The 11977-nt window shown below is 45.8% G+C and overlaps 1 protein-coding gene across 1 annotated transcript; it reads left to right on the top strand.

Annotated features, from left to right (window-relative positions):
* The first annotated feature begins 916 nt into the window (after positions 1-916).
* LOC135809217 (uncharacterized) lies at positions 917-11541 on the top strand. Its single transcript, XM_065322512.1, has 8 exons — positions 917-1329; positions 4992-5294; positions 5852-6193; positions 6798-7154; positions 8955-9188; positions 9483-9656; positions 10074-10225; positions 10749-11541. The coding sequence occupies exons 1-8, from the start codon at positions 1230-1232 to the stop codon at positions 10803-10805; spliced, it is 1719 nt and encodes a 572-aa protein (XP_065178584.1). The 5' UTR covers positions 917-1229; the 3' UTR covers positions 10806-11541.
* The last annotated feature ends 436 nt before the right edge of the window (positions 11542-11977 follow it).

The raw sequence follows: 11977 nt of genomic DNA, 5'->3' as shown, positions 1-11977 counted from the left end.
GTTGGAGTTACCTTTGAAAATTATCATGTTAAACTCAGTTTGCGGTCATGGCAGATGCGCGCCGCGCCATGCTATGCCCTTTTCCATTCAAACGATGTCGTTTCTATCGCTCTCCCGTTACGTAACGTAAGTCGCTAGCTAGATGGCAAGTCGAGGTACGCCTTCAACGCTACAGGTAAATGGAACAGATTACCTGGAGACGTCCGCTCCAGCACAACTCTGGAGACCTTCAAAGCTGCAGCAGTACCCTACGCAATTGCTCGTTGACTACATGGAACAGTAGCAAATGCCATGTTTGACAATGGATCCGATTTCCAGCTGACTATCATTTCCAGTGCATACACACTTTTTTCTTTCCTTCTTTTTCTCTCTCTCTCTCTCTCTCTCTCTCTCTCTCTCTTTTTCTCCCCTCTTAAGATCTTCGCTACCTTGTCATTGGGAAGAAATTCCCGTTTGGATTTTGCGAAGTAAAACAAAGTTAAAAAAAAAAAAAAAAAAAAAAGAAAAAAAGATGGTTAGTCTAGTAGTTGTGCAATCACCATTGTCACGTACTGGTAGACATGGTAGACCGCGACGGTCCGTTGAAACGTCACTCCGAAAGTAGCCTGTCGATGCACTGACGAGGACGAGTGTAGTCTGTCAGTCCCGATCCCGTCGACAACGGCTACGTCTCCGTCTCAAGATCATCATGACATGAGCTTGACATGACCATGTTGACAGGCTGCTGCCATGCTGGACAGCAGCCTTCACCACAGTGACGTAAGCAGGGAACGTGTCTGCAGCATGCAGCGCATATCAGTGTGCTGTAATACTGACGATGCAGTGCATGCAGTGCGAGCTAAAATCATGGAGAAGGTACTAGGTCGCATGTTCGACTTCGCCTCATTTTACTTCCTCGAACGTGCAAAGATTGAAAGAACCTGCAGTCTAGTCCAGTGCAGTGCTAGTGCACCAGTCTGCATTATACAGTGTTGAATCAAATGAAAGCGCGTACTCGTAGACATTCCCGAGTTTTCCTCAGACTACTTTGTTGGGAACGTTAGCGAAGAGAACGCTGTGCTGTGTTTTTCTGGTTTAGTTAGTGCTACTAGCGGCTTCAGCAACAATTCCTGCTACATGCTAGCTCGTGTTAGTTGTACTTTTTTTTACTTTAGTGCTGCATGACGTTACTGAAGTAGAATGCTCTAATTATTTCTAAGTGTCCTCAATCTTGGTAAAGTGGCCCGAACATGGGTCGCGTTCCAGCCACCACCATCTTTGTCGTTGCGCTTCTGCTGGGCACCAGGCTATGCGCTGCGTTGGTCAGTGGAAAGACTATCGATTATATCGGTAAGTGGGACATCTGTGTTCTTTTGGCGAAGATTCAATGGTCTTAGCCCGTTTATTTCCTTTTGGCCATTCGCGACTTTCATTGCAATGAATGTGTTGGAAACCATGAGACTAGGCCATAGAGCTAGAGTAACGTTGAAGGGGAGGACAGCCTCTTGAATCATTATCAGATTCTGTGTGCTCGCTCTGTACCATGCATGATATTCACCTTTCCTGGGTGAGAATTGAGCGAAGCTAATGCGCTATCGAGAATGACCTTGTTTCGAATAGTTTGGTTTGGCACATTGCTCGTCTTTGGTCCAGTCGTAGAACTGGGTATTATAAATTTGCCTGTTTTTTCGTCATATCGCTTCAACCTTGAAAAGGGAGCACCGGTAATGATTATGTGATGTAAGAGTGTCTTCGCGTGGCCATTGGCATAGAGTTTGGTGAGGCTAGTTTGGTGAGCCAGTTCGAAGTAATGAAGCCTTCGGAAGGACGTGTCGCTCACCGACTACTGCAGGAACTACTGGGTTTGGCTGCTGGGTCTGATCGCGACGGTGAGCGAACAGCTGATCTCGATCATGTGTGTGCCACGAGGCTGACTTGAGAATGTGCTCCTGGGCTTGGTGGACCTGGTGGACGCCGGCATGATTTTTGCATGGCTTCAGATCCTTACTTAGGCTAGGGTACAGTTGTAGTAGGGATGGCTATCCTAATGAGTGATGTTCTTATCGTGTATACATGATGACATGAGGTAGGACACAGTTATGGTGGAGATACAACAATTATTCGCTTTGCCTTTGTACGCCCCACACCGCGCTGCGCCTCACACTGGGCCACACATTCGTGCAGTGATACATCAGAGTGAAGGGTGTCAGCTGAAGTGTGACTGATGTGAGCGGTGATTGGAAACGAGTTTGAAGTACAGTCGACCTACCCTTATAACGATAACCTCTATAACGATATTACCCTTATAACGATATTTTTCTGGCAAACCAAATCACTCCATTGACTTGTGTATACAATGCCTTACCTCTATAACAATATTGCTATAACGATATTACCCCTATAACGATATAAAATGGGCTGACCAATCGACATTTTCCATTTTATAACAATATCTAGCAGGGAATATGTAGAGCCTACTATCCAGGTAGGGCAAGCTTCACTTGATAAGTCGTTGGGACATGACGAAATGCAATCGGGCACCAGTTGGCACCTTGCTGTGCACATAATGTGCATGTATGTCAGTTTGTTATGCTATGAAGAGTGTAAAAAAGAACAAAATCCATGAATCATGACGTATGTGTATGAAATGAACCAGTTACCCCTATAACAATATTACCCTTATAACAATATTTCTTGGTGTGACGCAAATATCGTTATAAGGGTAGGTCGACTGTACTACAGTACTACTACTATAAGTACTAGCCAATCACACACAGACTAGTCTCAGTGTAGGTGATGTGCAGGTGAGAAACCCTGAAACCCAGTAATAACTTATAAGACTTAGTCTTGTGCAGTTTGCTATGTTGTTAGCACTCACACAGTCTCACTCTCAGCCTAGTCAGGGAGAGGTGCAAGTCAGATGATTGTCAGATGTTATCAGAGTGGAAATGAGCCCGCTCTGTACACCTGTGCGAGTGTGACTTGTGTGTACCTACAATCTGCAACAGAACAAGTCCTAGTAACAGTGTACAGGCCACAGGGTCTTTAGCATCATCATCCAATCATCGTCATGTACTAGTACCTGTCCTGTGTATTTCGCAGAAACAAACACTGAAACAGACTTGCCCACTGATAAACAATGGGATGCCGCCATGATCCTGTCTTATCCCATCATGTAGAAGTGCATAGGGTTGTTGACACAGGGCAGTCAGGGGGCAGCATTGAGTGCCTCCACTGCATTCCATGATGAAAATCTCTCCCTGTTGCCTGGCCTGGCAATGGCAGCGGAAGGAAGACCCTGAGAGCAGACCCCAAGAGCAAACTACCACTTCCCTCAGCTCATTACTTCCCTCAGCTGACTACTTCCCTTGGCTCACTCAGGTCATTGCCGGTTCAGTTTGATCAGTAGTCCTCTGTCTGTTGCAATGCTGGGATCAGTGAGTGTGTATGTGGACAAAGTATTTTGGAACTTTCTTGAAGTACATGATTATACACTGTACGGCAGTGTAGTATGTTTGCAAAATATTGCCCAGTCCACAGGCACAGTGCATGCACATGTACAGCCATGTTGTTGGTTGACAGCATGTAACAAGTCGGAGACCACACTTCATCACCGTGCGCTACCCTGAGCTCAAGCAGTGCACAATGCTAGTGCATACCACCAGAAGTCACCTTGGGCTTTCACTAGTTCAAGTGGGTGGAACACTTCTGATAAGATGATGAAAAGCCTCCTTTGATAGCCTCCATGATATTATTGATAGGTTGTGTGAATAGCCCTATTCCAGTAGACTGAATGGTCCATGCACTTACAAACTTGGTGATGGGCGCAATGCCAGTCAGAGATAAGCAACCAGAAGGAGGCAGAGTTAAGAAAATCTGTATATGCAACAGATCTGATGTATACTATTACTTCTAGCGTAGATATTGTGAATGCTTGGGCATTGGAAACAGAAACAACGTAGGCTGTAATGCACTGGCAGTTGATAGCAGCCTTGCATGTCCTGCAAAGCTACAGAGCAGCTCAAGTTGATACCAGTGCATGACTCGGATGTGGAAAGCTTTTATACGACTTGAGACTGAAACGCGATGCTAGTGGTGTGGGATTCTACAAATTGTTTGTCTGTTTTTTTGGGGGGGGGGGGCAAAGCAGTGGCATCATATTAGTAGAGGTAGAGATCAGCTATAGGGTTGGCGGTTATAATAATATCCGGACTATATTATAGTCCGGATATTATGTTATCACCTTCGAAATTCAAAAGCACAAGTATCTTCTCCACTCAAACTAAACCAGTTATAAGAATAATCGGCTTGCATAATATGGATCATTTATATTACATTGATGGCAACACGTAACCTACAGGAAACTTTGGGAAATGGAGATTGTGTAAATGCTGTGTACTACCAGCAGTTTGGTCATAGAGTGCATGTAGATGCAGGCTGTACTTTTTTACAAGTCTCGGTATGGTATTTACATGTATGATGCACGTCTGTTTGTGTATGTCATCATGACTAAGTCGTAAAGTTTTCACTTACATACTTTGAAGTGCGAGGGGGATTCCGTAAGCAGTATATCTTGAAACCTGTGATCCTGGCCCACGGCTGCTTTGGTTCTGACACCTGAGAAAATTGGGATCTGTCTGAAAGTTGTTGCTTCTGACGGGAAGTGCCTTTCAAGGACATGCCTACTGCCTTCACTCCTGCTTAGTGTGTCCATTTCTGGTCGTGTAATTTGAGTAACCCAAGGCCGTAGCCTATCCTGCAATCGCCGTTTAGTTAATTAAGCTAGATCGATAGCCATGGTAAGTGAAAAAGACTCGACTGGAGGTGATGGTGTATCACACTCATCACTCAAGTGTTAATGGCTGACATTGATGTGCTCTGTCTCTCTCTCTCTCTGTCTCTGTCTCTCTCTCTCTCTCTGTCTCTCTCTCTCTCTCTCTCTCTCTCTCTCTCTCTCTCTCTCCCCTCTCTCTCTCTCTTTCTCTCTTTCTCTCTCTGTTTGATCCGCTCAGCCATAAACCGTTACGAAGAGTGTCACGATGGCACACCTGGTATGTCGGCAACTACGCTGACATGCCATGTGGGTGCAAAAGACCCATCCGTTCCAGTCAGCCTGGAGTGGCATCATAATGGCCACGTGATCACATCTCGTGTCAAGAGTCATATTTACATCAGGGGAAGTTTCAATGATGATCTTATTATAAGTAAAGCAACAACAGCAGACACGGGCGTGTACTCTGCTATCATTACGGGTACCAATGTCATAGCATGTGACATTTCATTACGTGTGATGCCAGAAAATACCTCGTGCTCATGTAAGTTTGTAGTCTGAGTTGCGTAAAATGACAATACTCCACAATTACCACACTCACGTGCTCTCTCTCTCTCTCTCTCTCTCTCTCTCTCTCTCTCTCTCTCTCTCTCTCTCTCTCTCCTTCACTCATTCTTTCACCCCCCCCCCCCTTCTGTTCCTTTTCAATTACGATGTGTTGACCTGGAGTAGTCTACGTCTGTCAATCAAAGGATCACAGCGCTGCAGATTGCCACTTGTCCCACCACTTCTCTGTGACTGTTTCAGATTGCACCTGCTGGGAAATAGAACTGATTGAGAAATGCGAGTATGGCCGTACCGGCATATCTTCGCAGCTGATTCCCATGGGCCTAGGTTTTTGGTGCCCATTGTCACTTCGGTGCTGGATCATGAGCCTGGTTTGCCTCTGTCCGTGGCCCCAAGGAGCTCAGCACCTGCGAGGCTTTTGTTATGCTGTAACTACGAGGTTGACCGGATTTGTTGACTTTGTTGTTGCCACGAATGCTGTCGAAAGTATGTGGTAATGCATGCATGGGAATAATGTGTCTTTCTCATGCTCAGATCCACCGCCTGGAATGCAACCAACAGTTATTTTAGCCAGCGCACCCCAGAAGCAAGAACTAGTCGTAGAAGGAGTCGAGACGTGTGTTCCCTCTTTACCAGAATCTGTTAGCAGCTACTACTTGTCTAGGACGTACAACATCACCATCACCACCTTCAGGGAGCAGAAAGTGATCCGACTGAAGGTGCCTGGCACCAACTCCAGCAAGTTGTGCTACAGGGCTGGTGATATTAGTCCAACGGAATATGTGGAGGTGGTGACGGTTGACGACCAGGCGAACTGTCCGCTCGCTTTTCCCTGCGTGTATATCTGGAATTCAAAGTACCTTGTCTCTACAATCAGTAAGTCTACTTATTTTTATTTATTTTTACTAAGGCCACAGTTTCCAATCATGACATGCCGGCAAAGCAGCTTATACATGTTCTTTCTCGCACCTTACATCAGCCATAACTAGTGCAGGGTTGGCTGCGGACAGCCGTATTGCAAGACAAAGCGAAGAGTGGAGGGAGCAGGAGAGACCTGCCACATGCAATGCTCGATACCAATACAGATTACTGCTACTGGGTGTGATGGCATTATACGTTTGATTCTGCAATACTTGAGAACAGCTTCACTAATGCGATATTTGCAGAAGATGCATACTGATTATGGCTTGCCCCTGAAGATATTGTCACACACAGCCAGTATACATGTGCCTGCTTGTTGTGAATTGAGACCGTACTGCTGATGTACTTGAATTGAGACCGTACTGCTGATGTACTTGAATTGAGACCGTACTGCTGATGTACTTGAATTGAGATTGTACTGCTGATGTACTTGAATTGAGATTGTACTGCTGATGTACTTGAATTGAGACCGTACTGCTGATGCACTTGAATTGAGACCGTACTGCTGATGTACTTGTAGTCTAAATACATGTACACGTATGTGTGCGATTCACTGCAGACCGTGCATCAATCCTCGACGTCACAAGCAATGTGTCGGTTCCAATTGGCCAGGCATTCACGTACACGTGTACCGGCACCGGGTACAACCCGCAAATGCGCCTGATCGACGAATTTGGCAATCTCATCGAAGGCACCGGAGGTCGGCATTTCAATGTCGTCACGACGACCGGCCGACTGACTACCCATTTACTGGCAAACAGTACGGTGGCTTCGATCAGCATTTCGGGCGCTTTCAGTCCGGCCTGGCACACCGACGTGCTGTGTGTAGTTGAAAACACTGCACACAGTGACCTGCACATCGATTATAGTCGGCCAGAGAATGAGGACAGACGCTTAACGGTGCTAAAGCCTATCAGTAAGTTCATGAACCGGTGTTGAAGAAGTATATTTGTCGAATGGCAGTCCGTGTCTGAAGAAAGAGGAGTACATGTTAACGTTATCACGTGTATGAGGTGGAACTTGAGTACCGTATTATCTCTAATATAAGCACGGTCCTTTATTTTTTCAATGTACCTCCGCCCCGTGCTATTAATGGAGACGTTCCTTTATTGGAGACTGTTCCATTATTATTTCAACCTCATTTCAGAGGCATGTTGCCATGCTAAATTCATGTATGACACGCACATTTCAGGGTTTTTTTCGCCGGTACAGATAATGAATTTACACAGTGTGCTTATAATGGAGACTGAGCACTTTATTTTTTGAATGCCGCCCCAAGGTGTTCTATTATTGGAGACGTGCTATTATTGGAGACTGTGCTTATATTAGAGATAATACGGTATTACTAAGCAAATACGGGTGATATCAGTACAGTGAAATGCCTTTAACCCTTTCAGTGCCAAGGGGGTCAGAAAAATTCAAATTTTTCCGAGTTGAGCTGAACTCAAATTTTTCATAGCTCAGCTGTATATCCACGGATCTTTACAAACGATGGCTCTCTGGAAAGATATCATGGCCAGGCAGACAGCTGTGAAGAGAATAGGCAGCGAAAATAGTCTTCCTCGCGAGGGCGCCTGAGCGAAGTCCGTTTTCTGCATTTTCGTAGCATCTGCACTTTCTCACGCGCGCGATCGATCGCAGTGCAGTCAAATTTCAACGCACGAAATTCGGACAAAGTTGGCCTGAAAGCCACTGAAAATATCGATGTTTTGATACCCAATACGCATGGGTTGCCGCGAAAGAAATAGAGAAACCCGCAATGCGCATACGTCATGTTTTCTACACGCGACAATTGTTTGTCCGAGCGCGCGCGCTTCAGGCTTCGCCCTGGCGGTATCTATCCTCACGGACACAAAACGTTGTGATGAGTCGATAGCCAAGGTCTTCCTGAAGACGTAGAGTGGTCGTTTGTAACTCTCCTGTGTGTAGAAGTGGAGATACGAATTTATTTGTACTCACATACTCAGTCTGGGCGACTAAAGTCGCCCGTGGCACTGAGAGGGTTAAAAAAATGACCCCTCCCCCCCCCCCCCCCTCTTCCAGGTCAGGTTGTGAAATGTCAGTACTGTCATTCCGGGTAGTGCCAACTGCTGTACACCTGACTCATCAGTCTCTTGGGGTTTAAATGATCAAATTATCCACCTACAGAAGATCTACTAATAGTACCCTCATCTAGGTTCGTCCAAACGGATGCAGATTGAATACGGCCATCATTCCAATCCCATCATCCAGTAGAGCATTGATTATCCGAACGCTTCGGGGCAGACGCTGTTCATAAGAGGGCTCTGATGAGGGAAATGTTTGGATACTGATAGACTCATAGATACGCGTTGTGTACAGGGCTCATACATGCATGTGATACGGTTTCAGCATCGAAAGTGCGTACAGGATTATGTACTAGTAGTTCTACCATGCATTGAAGGGCATGTAAGCAGTGTCCCAGCCTTACCGGAAATTGATGGTCCGGATAGTCAATGTCCGGATGATCGATGCTCTGCTGTATTCAAAATTACCGTAACAGCAGTTTACTGTACCTACTACAGCAATGAGTAATGGACAGGTATGTGGCGAGGTTGTTTGTGCTTTTATGTATGCGATTGCCTGCTGAGAAATATCCTTGCTAGCCTTGTGAAGCATGTGAACGCAGCATGTGTTGAATGACGTGTCCTTGCCCCCCCCCCCCCCCTCTCTCCCCATCGATTGTTTCCAATCTCAGGGAAGCCAGTCATTGACATTGTGCGCAAGGAGAGTCTTTGCAATGGAACACTTCTGCAGTGCGTAGCGTACGGAGATCCAGCACCGAATCAAACGTGGCTCTTCAACGGCCAATTGATGGCTAATGCCTCTGACCCCTTTCTCATGGTGTTTGACGAGTCAGGCAAGAAAGGAACCTACACATGTGTTGGGGTGAACTTACGGGGTGTAGCACGACAATCCGTCGTAGTGAATGGTGAGTGAATGCTGTGCTGTGTGCCATTTAACCCTCATTTTAACTCTCCTTGTTACAAGTGGTCGAAGGACAGGTCACAGCGTCTGCTAAGGTCTGTGTGCATGTAATGTTTGCGTGCGTGAACGTGTGTTTGTATGTATGTATGTACATATACTGCATATTTTTAATGCGATTGGAATGCCTTGCGTAGCTTTTTTTTTTAAGTGATTTGAAATGTTTCTGTATGTGGTTAAAGGTTCTGCAACATGATGGCATCATGTTTACTTTCTTTGTCATATCATGCCATGCTTACAGGGACAAATTGCCCAGACCACCCCGATTCAGTTTCCGGTCTCAACGTCAACATAATCATAATCCTGGTATCCGCTGCCATTATTGGAATCACCTTTGTGGTGGTGATTATCTGCCTACAACGGGCAAGGGCTGGACGGAATAATAGTAAAGATGACACCGAGAGCACTAGCAACAGTGAGTATACCTGGTGTGTGTGTGTGTGTGTGTGTTTTGTGTGTGTGTGTGCATGCGCGCTTGTGTGCGGCTTTGTTGTTAATTTGACTTCATTGCGATCGGTTCAACCAGTCACTCTGAGCTCGGCTGACAAAACCTAAGAAGGTCGAAACAAGTTAGCTGTCCACAGCTGCAAAATATAATGTTCTGTGGAATCGAACAAGAGACTGCAATTGTTTGAATGAACCTGTTTTTTTTGTCTGTTGTGCCGTATATATTGTCTGTATGCCGGGGATGGTGTACGTATGGCCTGTATGGGGATACCAGTAGTTTTCTGTTCTAGATTGATAGGGAAGAAGCCGTTTGCAACATTGAGTGCCAAAGACATGCTAAGCCGCTTACTTGCCTTCTCTGTGTTCTCCGCTTCTCTATGTACAGCTAATATTTCCGCTTCATCTATGGACGGGCTCAGTGGGCGAACGACAAGATCGAATGCTATGGACTCGCTGGCGGATATGATCGGCGTGCCGAACGACAAGAAAATTCCCCTACCCGCTGATATAGCCCTCATCCCCGAGCATGCTTCGCCGGTAAGGTTCACCTCAGCACATGTACACACGTGCACTAGTTGTTCACCTTATTCAGTTGCAGAATCGCATGCTTCACCACCAAAATATTGCATGAAGAGCGAAGCTCACCAAGAAGTAGCACCCACTGACAGCACAGAGCACATGGCCAAGCGTTTCCAGCACATCTTATCTCTCACATTAGTAGTATTTACCTTGGACGTATGTATGTGTGAAACAGCTGGCTCTCCGGAGACTGTGTATGCGTAATGCACACCGTGTTTTGCACGAATCGGAAGCCTGATTGTCATTCAGTGTGGTCTAACAATTTCCAGTGAAACAGGGGGGGGGGGGGGCACTGTGGGGTCTTCGCAGGCACACTTGCCTTTTGATGAATCTGTGAGTCGATCGCGCAAACAAACAGGGATGTTAAGCACATGCCAGTTAGATCTAAGCCATCAACACTATATGAAAGTTAATGAAACACGTAGAAACACTGTTGTTTACATAGTTTTATCATGCATTCCTCTATGTTGGGTATGTGCAGGAAAACAGCAATTATAATGATGCTTCCACGCATACAAGTGTTCCCGTGATTTCGTGATTTTGATGTGACGAAGCTCTACTGACGGAGCTGACCGACGGATCTGGAATATCAGGAGCTATTCAGCTCTGGATCATCAAGGTTGTGTGTATGTGTGTGCGTGTGTTTGTGTGACAGTGTAATGTGCGCTGGTTTGTCTGCGTGCGTGTGAAGGTTTGTGTGTGAAAGCATAGTGTTTGAGAGTGCATGCCCTGCCAGTGCTTTCCCTAGCTAGCAGCCTTGTGATAGGTATAGTAGTGCTGTAAGTGTTTTGTTCTACCTTCACTCAGTGCTTGGTCCGTTGTCAAGATTCTAACATCGCATTTGTACCCTTGAGCCCATAGCAATTATCGACAATCCCAAGCTGGCAATACGCACCCATCAGGAGAAATTCTGCAACACTCCACACCCGGACTATTGTATAACCCCGCTCATGTTTGCCATTCACTTTTCGACCCGAATTAGATATGAAACTGCCAAGCCACTTCAGCTTGAGGATATTTACTGGTACAAACAGATATTAGGTATGCTGACAGTCAATTTTGACTCTGAACTTTGCCAGCACTTGAACTCAACTTTCATCTGTTTGTCAAGCAACCAAGCTCACGCTTGCTTCAATGATGATATAACCATGTTCTCACACTTTACTTTACTTTCATTCGGTGCATCCCGCTTAGCCGTTGAGATTATTCCATATATGCTATCAAGCCACTCAGATACAGACACCCGAACTACTAGTACCTGTGTTTTTGACTCAGTGCTGCATGTGTGCTCTGCGTATCTGTGTGCGCCACTTGATGTGCTGCTGGTATCCGTTCATGAGCAGCTGAATAAGCCGCTGCAGTGAGCCAAGCCTGTGAATGTGCGGAAAAAAGAAAGAAAGAAAAAGGCTGGCTTTGGATCCTGTGCATGCATGTTAGCGCATCACCGCAGAAGTTAGTTGTTTTTTCTGTCGTCCTCTAAACATACGTCGTTGCTTTCATACTCTGCCCCCCCCCCCCCTGCCCAGAAATGAACGGTACCGTTTGCTATTGTTGGACGATGCAATTCACATGTATTGACATGTACACTGTACAGTGTCGGTCGACTAGTGACTCCCCCAATCTTTTTTAGAACTTTTTACGCTCATTTCCCTTACAGAATTGCCGCAGAACTTTGAAGGATTTGCAGAACTAGCGCAGAATTTACTGTTT

Source organism: Sycon ciliatum, chromosome 2, assembly GCF_964019385.1.
Source record: "Sycon ciliatum chromosome 2, ocSycCili1.1, whole genome shotgun sequence".
NCBI classification, from domain to species: domain Eukaryota; kingdom Metazoa; phylum Porifera; class Calcarea; order Leucosolenida; family Sycettidae; genus Sycon; species Sycon ciliatum.
Note: the sequence above shows the minus strand (reverse complement) of the source record. Positions and strands in the feature narration are given on the sequence as shown.